General features: G+C 36.4%; 1 protein-coding gene across 1 annotated transcript in view; it reads left to right on the forward strand.

The window, feature by feature from the left end:
- The window catches only part of Faf1 (Fas associated factor 1), a 336330-nt gene that overhangs the window by 36096 nt on the left and 285541 nt on the right, over window positions 1-14693 (forward strand). The window contains exons 4-5 of the mRNA XM_032890912.1: window positions 7534-7596; window positions 11711-11779. Coding sequence (XP_032746803.1) covers window positions 7534-7596; window positions 11711-11779 — 132 coding nt within the window. The remainder of the gene's footprint in view (window positions 1-7533; window positions 7597-11710; window positions 11780-14693) is intronic.

The following is a 14693-nucleotide window of genomic DNA, read 5'->3' on the forward strand; positions in this document are numbered from 1 at the left end:
TAAATTTCATTGGATTTTTTTAATTTAAAAATTTATTCTCCTTCTTCCTCCCTTCCCCTTCTCCTTCTACTTCTCGTGTGTGTGTGTGTGTGTGTGTGTGTGTGTGTGTGTGTGTGTGTGTGTGTGTGTGCATGCATGCCAAATTGCATTCGTGAAGGTCATACAACCTTACAGGAGTGGTTTGTTTTTCTCCATGTGGGTCCAGGGATCAGGTTGTCAGGCTTGGTGCCAAGCTGCAACATTTTAGCACCTTGAGAACATTTTAGATTAGTATAGTATCGGATAATTTTTTGTGTACTGTGTGGAAGCATCACCTGTTAATAAAACGCCTATAGGAAAAAGTAGAATAATAGAATAATAATAGAAATAGAAGGTAGGACATCCAGCAAGGGGCAAGTGGTGGTTGTAAGGGGAGGATGTGTGAAACTGGGAAAGAGTCAAGCTTGGGGAAATTTCCTACTCAGGTTTAGAAGTACGAAATTGAGAAGAGGTAATTAGCTGCGTGGCAGACACAGAATAGTATAAACGAGTTAATATAAATTATGAGCTAGTCGGGAAGCAAGCCTAGCTTGGCCTAGGTATTTATTCATAAATAAAGTAGAGCCTCTCAGTAGAATTTTCTGGAACTGAGGCTCAGGTGGAAAAGCCTGTGGTTATAGGTTACAGATAAAATTATAACCATCTCAAGCAGGATCTCTCCTTTTAGTAGGAGCTAGGTAATTAGATTACAAGAACATAGGGTTTAGCTTATTTTTGCAAAGATTCTGTTAACAAAAATAAAAGGAAACAAACATAAATATACTTTAATACTCAGTGGATCTTAACCTGTAGGTTGCAACCCCTTTGGGAGAGTGGCATGACCTTTTTATAGGGTTCTCATTAAGACCATCAGAAATCATAGATATTTATATTATGATTCATAACAGAAGCAAAATTACAGCTATGAAATAGCAATGAAAATAATTTTATGGTTGAGGTCACCACAACAGGCGGGACTATAATAAAGGATTAAGAACCATTGCTCTAAATACTAATGGTCATTTTTTTGTTTCTTACTTGTTTTCAGTGTTTTAAAGTTTGCTATGTTATAGAAATATCCGATCTTTATCTAACTTTTTCTCTTATGGTTGTAGAGATCAAATCTGGAGCCTTGCACAGAGTAGGCAAGCATTCCATTACTGAACTACATTCCCAGCCTCAAAAGCTGCAATACCGCATATGATAACTTACAGTGGTTTAAACCTCCTTTTCAGCTTTTTTATTGGGTAAATTCAATAAAACTTTAGTTTGAATTTTGAATTGTAATCTTTTTTCCTGCTGTTTGTATATGGCTAGATACCTTTTCATGTTGCTGGACAGCAAGCTGAAACTTCCAGTCAGCTATGTGGCTGAGTTTGTATAATGGATACTCTATAGGTCACACTATACTGCTAAGCTATAATATGTTGTAGATGGTGGATACATTTTGATACAATATTTACAGTGGGTATACTGGAATATAATCCCACTCTGCATCCAAGAGCATCAGTACATATATATGTACATAGAGTATATCAAGCAAAGAATGTTAGTCCTAGCTAAGGTACATAATAGTACATAATATTTATAAAAACAGATAAATTATATAAAAGAGAAAATGAGAAAAGTACTAGTCTTAGTTTGGGTTACTATTGCTATGGTGAAACACCCTTGACCAAAAGCAACTTGGGGAAGAAAGGGTGTATTTGGAAATGCTTCCACATCTTTAGTAACATCAAAGGAAATTACTATAGAAACTCAAACAGGGAGAGAACCCGGAGGCAGGAGCTGACGCAGAGGCCATGGAGGAGTGCTGCTTGCTGGCTTGCTCACCGTGGCTTGCTTAGCTTCCTTTCTTATAGAACCCAGGACCAACAGCTCTGGGTAGTACTGTCCCTAGTGAGCTGGGCCCTCCCACATCAGTCATCATTCTGGTGGTGCCATTTTGTCAGTTGAGGTTTCTTCTTCCAAAATAACTCTAGCTGTGTCAGAAATTGATATAAAGCTAGCCAGCATAGTGCTCATAAAGGGAGACATTATTTTTCTCATTATAGGTAATATTCAAAGACAGAACAATTTACTTTAGGTTGTCTGTTAACATATTCTAAACCTCTCTTCTTTTTACTGTGATAAAATAAAAATAGCTTCTATTCACCTGCCACACATCCATCCATCATAACCACTTAACACAGAGAATTACAAAGAAAAGAAGCAAACTTCATTAATCCACTTAATGTAAAGATGGCATTTATTTAAAAACAACTCAAACTAGTCAACATGAAAAAGAAACGTGTGTCTCAAGATTGTGAGATGCAATTTCTTTTTACATGCAAGACAATCTTTAGTTTTCATCCATTCATTTAGTTACTTTAGAGCCTTTGGGTTGAAAAAGTTGGAAGACTTTTTTTTACTAAAGTATTCCTTTAGTGGCTTTATTATGATGAAATGCATTATAATTTCCCCAGAAATGGGATTGTTTGACATGAAAGTTATTTTTCCATACATTTCTCAGATAGTTAAAATTCTTTGACAGGTACTGGAACTATTTCATAAGAAAGAATAAAATCTGGAGAGACAACTGGAAAGTGTTAATGTAGTATAATATCTCTGTGAACCATACAAAGTATGGGATACTACATGTTCCTATCAGTATCAGCTGCATGCGTCTTTTAAAATGAGTGGACCATCTTAAATATATAAAGTGAGGCATCCTAGAGTACTCAGAGGGAGACTGAAGGATATTGCTGAACAGATCTTTAAAGGAAGCTCTAATAGCAATCAGTTATTTCCAGGTACATCAGAGAATAAGGCTCAAGAATATTTAGAGAGATATCTAGCTCCCAAAATATGAAAAAGTCATAATATTTGGGTGCAATCCTAGGTTATCAAGCATACAAGAACAGAAAAGTATTGACACATAATCACAAGAAATTCAATCAGTACTCAATCTATATATAACTATAAATAAACTTATAAATGATAGACTTAGTAGAAATGGTCATTGAACAATACTGTATATCTTTCTTTTACAACTGCAATTCCCCTCCTTTTTCTAGTCATGCCCTCTCCCATTTTCTCTGTTTCCCCCTCCACTCTTCCTCCATTTCTCTTCAGAAAAGGGCAAGCTTCCCGTGAATATTAACCAAATATGACATATCAAGTTTCAGCAAGACTAGTCATCTCCCCTTGTATCAAGGCTGAACTGGGCAAGGCAACTCAGAATGAGGAACAGGGTCTCAAAAGCAGGCAAAAGAATCAGGGACATCCTCTGTTCCCACTGTTAGGAGTCCCATAAGAAGACCAAGCTACACAGCTGTAACATATATGGTCTCTAGGTCAGTCTTAGGCAGGCTCCCTGGTTGTCAATTCAGTCTCTGTTAACCCCTATGAGTTCAAGTTGGTTTTCTAGTAGTGTCATGACCCCTCTGGCTCCTACAATTCTTCCTCTCTTCAGTAGGATTTCCCAAACTCTGTCTAATATTTGACAATGAGTCTCTTAATCAGTTGCTGGATAAAGTTTCTCTGATTGCAACAATCTATAAATATCACAGAATATCTTTAGGCATCATTTCATTGATGGCCCCCAATCCCCCAACCCGGACCGCTCCAGTCATGTTTTGTTCTATTCTAGGTCTCTGAGCTATCCAGCCTCAGAGTCCTGAACCTCCAGCCAGTGTCAGCGGTGGGGTTCCTCTCATGGCACCTCTCATGGCAGGAGTCTCTTGGTTGGCCACTCCCACAATTTCTTTGCTACCTTTACCCAGCACACCTTGTAGGCAGGACAAATTGTAGGTTGAAAATTTTGTTGCTGGATCGATGCCCTAGTCCCTCCACTGGAAATCTTGCCTGGTTACAGGAGATGACTTGTTTAGGCTCCATATTCCCCATCGCTAGGAGTCTTAGCTAGATTCACCTTTGGAGATTCCTGGGAGTTTTCATTGCACATGTTTCTAGCTCATCTCTGTGATGCTCCCCAGTTCCAGTCATCTCTCCCAGTACTCTCTACCGCCATCCTCTCCTCGTCAGATAAATGCATGCTAAAAACAAACTGAAATTCCAACCTCAGTAAAAATGGTACACCTTAAGAAGATGAGTAACCAATGCTGACACGGGTAAAGATTAATTTTATTTCTGTGTGGCAACTCCATAATTAAGTGGCTGAACACCATAGCAATCTAATTAAGGCACTTCCCAGTGGTTGGTTGATTCTTTTTATTTGGGTGTCTTTGTTTAGAAGTTATATATGTAGTTGGGCTGGTCTCCTCAATATGTGGGCTCAGGTGTGATTCATGTGTATTTATTTTGATATCTTATCATAGAATCATAGAGGAACCCCTCCCACCTCAAAAATATCTTAGGATAATTGATGGCATTTAGAAGTAGAAGTAGAACTCATGACACTTTTGAAGACAAAGACATATGGTCAAAGTTACCATACCACTACACTCTATTTTGGTTTCCCTAGGAAAAGGATCAAATCATATATTCAAGCTCATTGTAAATGGAAGAAAACCCTTAGTGGGAGGACCTGTAGTTGTGTGGTCCTCATGTGTGGAAAATTGAAGAATTGGATTCAGTATCACATCTCTTTTATCCTGTGGTCACTAGTGTCAGCCATTTGAGCATAATGTGCTGTAAATTTTATGTCCTGTTTTGGTTGAAAGATGTTAAACTATTTAAAATGAATGTTGAGGCAACATAAAACTGTAAAAATAAAATCACCACATGGTCTTGTTAAATATTTTATCATATACCAACTACCTGTATATATATAGTATATTCAAAATATAATAAATAAATAATAATCTATAATGTCTCCTGAAGTCCTGACAATAGTGCAGTTTCCCAAATTTTAGCAAATTTTCTTTTTCTTTTTCTTTTTTTTTTTAACTTGAATTTCTTCCTTTCTTTATTACCTTACTGTGCCATCTAGTGCTTATAGCACTATACTGAAGAGGATAATGAACAACCCTTTTTTCTTCTTGATTTCAGAGAGTTTACTTTGCGTTTTTCTCCATTTGGAATAATGTTGGCTGTTTTTTTTATTAATTTTTTTTTATTAACTTAAGTATTCCTTATTTATATTTCGAGTGTTATTCCCTTTCCTGGTTTCCAGGCCAACATCCCCCTAACCCCTCCCCCTCCCCCTCTTTATGGGTGTTCCCCTCCCCATCCTCCTCCCATTGCCGCCCTCCCCCCAACAATCACGTTCACTGGGGGTTCAGTCTTAGCAGGACCAAGGGCTTCCCCTTCCACTGGTGATCTTACTAGGATATTCATTGCTACCTATGAGGTCAGAGTCCAGGGTCAGTCCATGTATAGTCTTTAGGTAGTGGCTTAGTCCCTGGAAGTCTGGTTGCTTGGCATTGCTGTTCATATGGGGTCTTGAGCCCCTTCAAGCTCTTCCAGTTCTTTCTCTGATTCCTTCAACGGGGGTCCTATTCTCAGTTCAGTGGTTTGCTGCTGGCATTCACCTCTGTATTTGCTGTATTCTGGCTGTGTCTCTCAGGAGAGATCTACATCCGGCTCCTGTCAGCCTGCATTTCTTTGCTTCATCCATCTTGTCTAATTGGATGGCTGTATATGTATGGGCCACATGTGGGGCAGGCTCTGAATGGGTGTTCCTTCAGTCTCTGTTTTAATCTTTGCCTCTCTCTTCCCTGCCAAGGGTATTCTTGTTCCCCTTTTAAAGAAGGAGTGAAGCATTCACATTTTGATCATCTGTCTTGAGTTTCATTTGTTCTATGCATCTAGGGTAATTCAAGCATTTGGGCTAATAGCCACTTATCAGTGAGTGCATACCATGTGTGTCTTTCTGTGATTGGGTTAGCTCACTCAGGATGATATTTTCCAGTTCAACCATTTGCCTATTTAATTTCATAAAGTCGTTGTTTTTGATAGCTGAGTAATATTCCATTGTGTAGATGTACCACATTTTCTGTATCCATTCCTCTGTTGAAGGGCATCTGGGTTCTTTCCAGCTTCTGGCTATTATAAATAAGGCTGCTATGAACATAGTGGAGCACGTGTCTTTTTTATAAGTTGGGGCATCTTTTGGGTATATGCCCAAGAGAGGTATAGCTGGATCCTCAGGCAGTTCAATGTCCAATTTTCTGAGGAACCTCCAGACTGATTTCCAGAATGGTTGTACCAGTCTGCAATCCCACCAACAATGGAGGAGTGTTCCTCTTTCTCCACATCCTCGCCAGCATCTGCTGTCACCTGAGTTTTTGATCTTAGCCATTCTGACTGGTATGAGGTGGATTCTCAGGGTTGTTTTGATTTGCATTTCCCTTATGACTAAAGATATTGAACATTTCTTTAGGAGTTTCTCAGCCATTTGGCATTCCTCAGCTATGAATTCTTTGTTTATCTCTGAACCCCATTTTTTAATAGGGTCATTTGTCTCCCTGCAGTCTAATTCTTGAGTTCTTTGTATATTTTGGATAAAGCCCTCTCTCAGTTGTAGGATTGGTAAAGATCTTTTCCCAATCTGTTGGTTGCCGTTTTGTCCTAACAAGAGTGTCCTTTGCCTTACAGAAGCTTTGCAGTTTTATGAGATCCCATTTGTCGATTCTTGATCTTAGAGCATAAGCCATTGGTGTTTTGTTCAGGAAATTTTTTCCAGTGCCCATGTGTTCGAGATGCTGCCCTAGTTTTTCTTTTATTAGTTTGAGTGTATCTGGTTTTATGTGGAGGTCCTTGATCCACTTGGACTTAAGCTTTGTACAGGGTGATAAAATTTTATTTTTCTTATCGGCAGTATAAAATTGTAGTTATGTATTGCATGTATGGCTATATCTCTAGTCTCTCGGTGAGGAGAGGTACTAACACTTCTTGGGATGGAAGTAACTTTCAGGACAGTTTTGTAAAATGTGCATTCTAGATTTCTCTACTTATTTATGCTGTCACTTGACTTGTTCTTTAAATCTAGATCCTTGGTTAGAATAGTTGAACATTTTTGGGGTTGGGGATTTAGCTCAGTGGTAGAGCGCTTGCCTAGGAAGCTCAAGGCCCTGGGTTCGGTCCCCAGCTCCAAAAAAAAGAACCAAAAAAAAAAAAAAAAAAGAATAGTTGAACATTTTTGATATATATGCTTCATGGTTGATATTGATACTAGGCTTTCTTGTCTTTTATTGTAGCAGGAAGCTTTTAGTCTGTCATTTTCTCACTGCTTGTGATACTTAGTTTGATCATTTGGCCCAGATGATGACTTGCTGGCAATTAGCAAGTAATGTGCTAATCTGGGGCAATACTTTGGAATTTTCTAGATGAAAATTCATTTAGGGCTGGTCATGGTGAATACCAACACTTGGGAGGCAGAGGCCAGCTATTTTCTCTGAGTTTGAGGCCAGCCTGGTTTACATTGCAAGTTCCAGGATAGTCAGAGCTATATAGTAGAGAGACCTTGTCTCAAGAAATAACCGTAAAAATCATTTTAAAAAGAACTGACTTCTTTGAAGTCCTCCATTGACTTCTTCAGGGAACCCAGCTTATAGGTTCCCTTCCTTCCAGGTACCTGCTCCCCTTAAAACCCTGAAATTCTCCTCTGCTTTTCTGAGAAAACAACCTTGGCAGGTTGGAATGATCTTTTCTCTTTTTACAACTCCATCCCAAAAAGAATCAACATGGATTGGACAGAGTTTATTAATTTAGTACTTTATTCAGCTATTTCATTTAACTTTTTATGTGTAGGAAAGATGTCTTAAATATTATATTGTGTATCATATAGCAAGACAATTAGAGAAGGGCATTCAAATATAAAGATTGTGTGTTGACTATGTCCTTCCCTTATACCCCTCATTCTCTCTTTTCCTTTCTCACTCCTGTTCTGTTTGTTCCCTAGAAAATTTCACCTTTACTCATATTCTATATGCACATAGGATCTTACATGTCTCTATGACAATCTAGAAACCAAGTAGGAGAGAAAACATACTTGTCTGAGACTGACTTTATTTTCTTTATATGGTCATTTCCAGTTACACCCCCTTTCTTGCAAATGATATAGCTTTGTTTTTTATGACTGAAAAAATTTCCATTGTGTAAACCTACTGAACTGTTTATCTATTACTCTGTTACTGAACACCAAGGCTGGTTCCATTTCTTAGCTGTTAATAAATAGGATGTAGTAAATATTGAAGTAAGTATTGATGTAAGTAAGTATTTCTGTCACGTGTTGATTTGTAATACTTACATATAGTCAGGACTGGTGTATCTCAGTCATATGATTTTTTTTAAAAAAGAAATCTCCGTACTAATTTCCTGATAGTTTATATTTCTTCCAGAATTATATTAATCAGGAATTCCCTCTTGCCCATACTCTTGCTGATTTGGTATTTCTTTTCTTTCTTTCTTTCTTTTTTTTTTTTTTAAAGATTTATTCATTTATTATATATAAGTACACTGTAGCTGTCTTCAGATACACCAGAAGAGGGCATCAGATCTCTTTACAGATGGTTGAGCCACCATGTGGTTGCTGGGAATTGAACTCAGGACCTCTGGAAGAGTAGTCGGGTGCTCTTAACCGCTGAGCCATCTCTCCAGCCCGGTATTTATTATCTTAAAGAGTATCATTTTGATCGAGTTGGAATTTCAGTGTGTTTTAACATGTATTTATCTGATGGTTAGTAAGATTGAAATTTTTTATGTATTTATTGGCTATTTTGTTTTCATCCTTTGAGAGCTATCAGTTCATTTCATTAAGCTATTTACTGTTCTGGTGTTTGATTTCTTGTTTAGATTTTTTAGTTTTTTATATATTCTAGATATTAGTCTTTAGACATATACCTAGTAGATAAACACCTGGCAAAAATATTCTTAGCAGTCTGTATCTTCACTCATTTAACTGTGTGCTTTGCTATGAAGACATTTTTTAATTTCATAAAGTCCTAATTGGCCTTATTTTATGAATGAGTAGAATTCTATCCAGAAAATCCTGGTTGTGCCTAATGTATCCTAATGTATTTTCCCTCTAACAGTTTCAGGATCTCATATCTAACATTAAGGTCTACATTGGGGTTGATATGAGAGATAGGATCTCATTTCATTCTACATCTGGATATCAAGTTTTTTTAGCATCACTTTTTGTAGAGATTGTCTTTTCCTCAGTGAATATTTTTGACCTTGTTAAAAAAAAAGTAAGGTGGTTCTAACTGCGTGGGGTTTATATTTGAGTCTTCTAGTATATTCTAATGATTTCTGCATCTAGTTTTGTGCTGGTATCATGCTGTTTTTTTTATAACTATAGGTCTGTAGTGTAAGTTGGAGTCAGATATAGTGTTTCCTACATTCTTTGGTATACTATCCCAATATTCTTTTTCCTTAGGATTGCTTTTCCATATGGTTTTTAAAATAGTTTTGGTTTTTGCTTTTTTGTTTTGTTTTGTTTTGTTTTGTTTTGTTTTGTTTTGTTTTGTTTCTGTGAAAAATAGCATTGGGATTTTGATAATGACTGAAACCTGAAGATTTCTTTTGGTAGTACAACCATGTTCAGAATAGTAACATCTAATTCATGATGTCTTTTCCATCTTTTATTGTCTTCTGTTTCTTTCTTCAATATTTTATAGTTTTTATTGTAGAAAACTTTTATGTTTTTGGTTAATATTCCAGAGTATTTTGTTTATTTTGAGGAAGTTGTTCATGGTCTTGTTTCTGATTTTTTTCTCAGAATATTTGTTATTGATGTGTGTGCATACATGTACAGGCACATTAATATTCTAAATTATTGACATAAGGAATAGGTTTTGAATTTACAAGTCATCTTTAAATTCTTCTTCCCTGCCATCACATAATAGTCATCAAATTTCATTTCATTTTTAATGAATTGAGGTAACCAGTAATAGATAAGTTTTCTCCATTGATTTATATTTTTATCAGTGACTAAGATAGGCAGTGCTATGGGGTGAAAGTGTTCTGCTTTGGAATTCCTTTAATTTCCTAGCCTTGTGATCCTGAGTACATTGTTTAACCTCTGGTGGTCATTTTTAATTGTCAACTAGACACAATCTAGAATCACCTGAGAAGGCTTTGCCTAGGTTAGTCTTGGGGAATTGTCTTAATTGATGTGGGAGGACCTAGCCTGAAAATAGTTAATGGTTTTTGGCCTAGATTGTATAAAGTAAAGAAAACTAGCTGAGTACTAAACACGAATACATCATTCTCTCTGCTCTTGACTGTGGATGTGATGTGAGCAGCTGTTTCATTTTTTGTTAGATGACACAAGTAGAGTCAAATGGGGAGGGAGAGTAACCTCAACTGCGAAAATGTCTCTATCAGGTTTCCCATGGACAAGTCTGTGAGGCATTTTCTTGACAATTGATAGAGGAGGACCCAATCTACTTCTCTGTTGGACAGTCCTGGTTTGTATAAGAAAAGCAGGGTAAGCCTCAGGGAGTAAACGAGTAAGCATTCCTAAATGGCCCTTGCTTTAGTTCCTGCCCTGAGGTTCTTTCCCTCTTCATGGTGCTTGAGTTCCTCACCTCTCTTCATGGTGGACTCTAAGCAGTAAGGTAAGACAACCCATCCCCTCCTGAGCTGCTTTGGTCATGGTGTCTTTATTAGAGGTAGAAAGCACACTATGACAAGGCTTAGGCATCTTCTGTGACTTTCCCGAAGTGATGGACTGTAACTTAGAATTGTGCTTTAAAGTAAACTTTCCCCCTAAGTTGCTTTTGTCAGAGTACTTTCTCATACCAACAGAAATGAAACCAGGACAGTATCTTTGAAACATTGGTTTCTCTTTATTAAAATGAGCATAGTAGCTACTTCAAAAGATTGGTAAGAGGATTGAATGAAGTGTAGGTTACCTGGTTCATATTAATTTGTTAACTTTTTAATGTGTAAGAATTTTAAAAGGGGTATGTTTAACATCTGGGATTATTGAGAGGATCAAAGGCTTGAGCATAATAAAAGCTTGGCTCATAATAAATAATATGCTAGTTAGTTCCGGATGTTTAAGAGTTTTATGTTTATGGTAACAGATTGGTTTTGAATGTTCTTTATGGCTTCATATTCCTAATTTGAGAATTATGTTACTTGAATGTTCTATATTGCGTTTGGATAGTTATTTTGTTATCTTGATTCTGACTATTAGGGAAAAATGAGAAGGAACCAGCCTCCAGCAGGTGTTTCTGTGTCTGCCTCAGAGTTCTAGTTCTTGGCTTTCTGCTAGTTTTTTTTTTTTGGACTTGAATTCTCTATTCAGGCCATGTTGGCCTGGAACTCAACAAAGATATGCCTGCCTCTGTCTCTCAGATGCTGATATTAAAGACATACATCACCATTCCTGATCAAAAACTACATTCATTCATTCATTCATTCATTCATGATGTGTGTGTGTGTGTGTGTGTGTGTGTGTGTGTGTGTGTGTGTGTGTGTTCCAGTTGGTGCACATGTGGAGACAGAGGACAACTTAAGAGTTGTTTCCCTCCTTTCATAATGTGGATCCCAGGAATTGAGCTCAGGTCATCAGCCTTTATTCGCTGGGTCATCTCTCTGTCCCTGCCTGGCTTACTGTTTTGCTAAAAATTTCAAGTAAGAATTTTAATACTCAACTATTAATCACTCAGAAGTATGAGGCACTGAATGTCTTGACTTTATATATGTCACAGCTTAAATCATGTCTTATACCACTTACGTTTTAAGTCTGATCCCTGTTCTAAAATACTAACATACACATTTACATGTTTTTTAGGCATGTACTGGTATTGAAAACATCGATGAAGCTATTACACTGCTTGAGCAAAATAACTGGGACTTGGTGGTAAGTACTCTTTGACCTATGTTCTAACTTTATGAATTCTTGAATGGCCTGAACATTTATTCTAGGTTGGCTCAGCTTACTATAACCAATCTAAAACTTAGGTGAATAGATATATCCCATTTTCATCTTTGATATGAAGTCATAATTTAGTTCAGTGTTACATTATTGGGTAATTTTGAATGTTTAGATAGTTGAAATGATTTAAAAAATTTCCCTTTTTCTCTTTCTGTGTCTCATGGTCATCCCTTCGGATGAGGGCTCAGTGTCCCTGAATGATGAGCACTAGTACATGCTCCATTCTTGTTTCCTGAGGCGTTACTGATGAACACTGCATTTTAAAAAATTATTTAAGAATTGGTAATCTCCCATGTTTCTTTCTCAATTGTATTTGTCATAAAGATGGCTTAGTTCTTAAAAAACTTTTGGTAGTAACAAAAATGAAGTTCTAGCATAACACTAAATATCCATGCCTTGCAAGGCAGATCAGCAAATGATTGTATTGGAACAGTACTTCTATTAAGATGGACTACATATCCCTCAGTATCTTAGAAATACGAAAGTCATTGAAAACACAATTTTGGAAAAGTGATTTTTCTTTCTTTGTTTGTTTTTTTAAAAATCCAAGTGTCACTATGTAGTTCAGCCTGTCCTGGAACTTAGCAGTTCAGATTGGCCTCAACCATCAAGTCCTCTTACTTGAGATTCCTGAGTGCTAGATTACAGTTGTGTTCCTCTGTGTCTGGCTAGAAGTGCTAAAAATTCAGTCAGAATTTTAGATGTCTGCTGAAGGTGAGATTATATGTTCACTTTTATTTGTTACGTGGATTTATATAGTTCTGTTAGTGCATTATATAGACCTTCTTTTGTATTAATACTGTCTTCACTCAATGTAAAGTCAGACTGTAAAAGCCATACTTATAATGAAATGAAAAATGAAAAATTTACAACCTGATAGTTATTGGTTGAGCATTCCTAATCCATAAATCCCAAACCCAAAGGTTAAAAAGTTGAAACATTTTATTGCTCACATGCCACATTAAAAGTTACAGATGTTGGATCAGGTTGACGTTCCTATTTTTGGATTAGGAATGTTCAAACAATAAATACTCTAAAAGCTGAGAAAAGTTATCTGAAAAAATTTTGGGTTCTAAATATTTCAAATAAAATATTCTACCTGGTCTGGAGAGATGGCTCAGTGGTTAAGAGCGCTGACTGCTCTTCCAGAGGTCCTGAGTTCAATTCCCAGCAACCACATGGTGGCTCACAACCATCTGTAATGAGATCTCATGCCCTCTTCTGGTGTGTCTGAAGACAGCTACAGTCACATACATAAAATAAATAAATCTTTAAAAAAAAATTCTACCTGAAATCTTTCTTAATCTCATAACTCACAGTTAAAAACACTCATTTCCAAGTTTTATGTATATTTTTAGTTATTTTTAAAATTATGTTAGTAAACTTTTACATTGAAAATAGGATTCTTTTACATTAATATTTTTATAATCCATATTTACTTACTATTACACTAACATTTTTCTATCTTATTAATTATGGCTGCTCATTTTGTAAAGGTTTGCATTGTTTCCTGTTGTATTAGTAGAATGGTTTCACCATTCTTGTTCTGGTGGGCATTTAAGGTTGTTGCAGGACTTTGCATATTGTAACTATTACTGTATAAAACATTCCCACATAAGTATATTGTATATTCAACCTACTCACTTTTTTTTCTAGAAGAAACTGAACATACTAAATTTATAACTGAATTTCTGGGTCAGACTACATGAATATTGTAGGGGCATAGATACTTGAAGCCTAATGAACTTCCAGATTTAATTATTTACATTCTGCAAACTATGTGGAGATGGCTCTTTTTACTTAAATCAATGTTGCTGCTGTCTTCTCCCTTCTGTTTCTATTTCTTTGTCTTTATTTCTTGGTCTTCTTGTCTGTCCGTCTGTCTGTCTGTCTTATGTTTTGGTACAGGAAAATTGAGAAATATTTTTGCTGTCTGATGTGAATTCATGCTTTACACTGAATTTTATATTCTAAGAAGTCATGTTATAGATGACAGTTTCATGAGGGGATAGTGGTGAGAAGTAGCAACATATTTGGAGTGATGCTTCTAGTCTATTTGTCCTGAAACCTCTCTGCAATAGTAAATATTGTTTTATTTAGCCTATGTATATTTGAGGTATTCTTTTTGTCAGGCTGATTAAAAATCATTGGGAAGGTTTAAAGCCCACCAAGCCACTCTTGAATGGCAATGCCAAAAAGAATAAAGGAAAAGAAAGAAAGACTGAGAATAATGGGCTATATGTTGATGTGGTAGTTTATAGTTTAGGAGGGTGTAGGGATCTAAGTTCTTTGTTCATCTTCATCTTTTTTTTCTACTAATCCACATTCATTAATTTTAAAGTTTAAGATGTTTATTGGCTATGAATATTGTCTTAACTGTGCCTTTCAAGAACATAGCACAAGAATTTTCTCAGATAATGTTGGTAAATGAATCGTAAGGTAGTTTTCATGTATTTCTGACTAGCTTGATTTTGGAAAATATTGTCAAATACCCTCTTTTCCTCCTTCCTTCTGTCCCTCCCTCCTTTGTTCTTTCCTTCTCTCTTCTTTACCTTTGCCCTACCTTTTCTGGTCTCTGTTCTTTAGTCTCTCAGGTTTCTGGGTTATTGAGGCTGAGTCTTATGCATAGTAAGAAAGTTTTCTGTCACTTAAGTTTTGCCTCTTTATAGTGTTTTACAACTTTAACATTTTCATTTGAAGTCATCTTTTAACTGGCAATATATCTTCCACTTTTTTAAAAAGATTTATTTATTTTATTTATATGAGTACACCATAGCTGTCTTCATGCACACCAGAAGAGGGCATCAGATCCCTTACAGATGGTTGTGAGCCACCATGT

The sequence above is a fragment of the Rattus rattus genome, chromosome 1 (genome assembly GCF_011064425.1).
Source record: "Rattus rattus isolate New Zealand chromosome 1, Rrattus_CSIRO_v1, whole genome shotgun sequence".
Classification (NCBI taxonomy): Eukaryota; Metazoa; Chordata; class Mammalia; order Rodentia; family Muridae; genus Rattus; species Rattus rattus.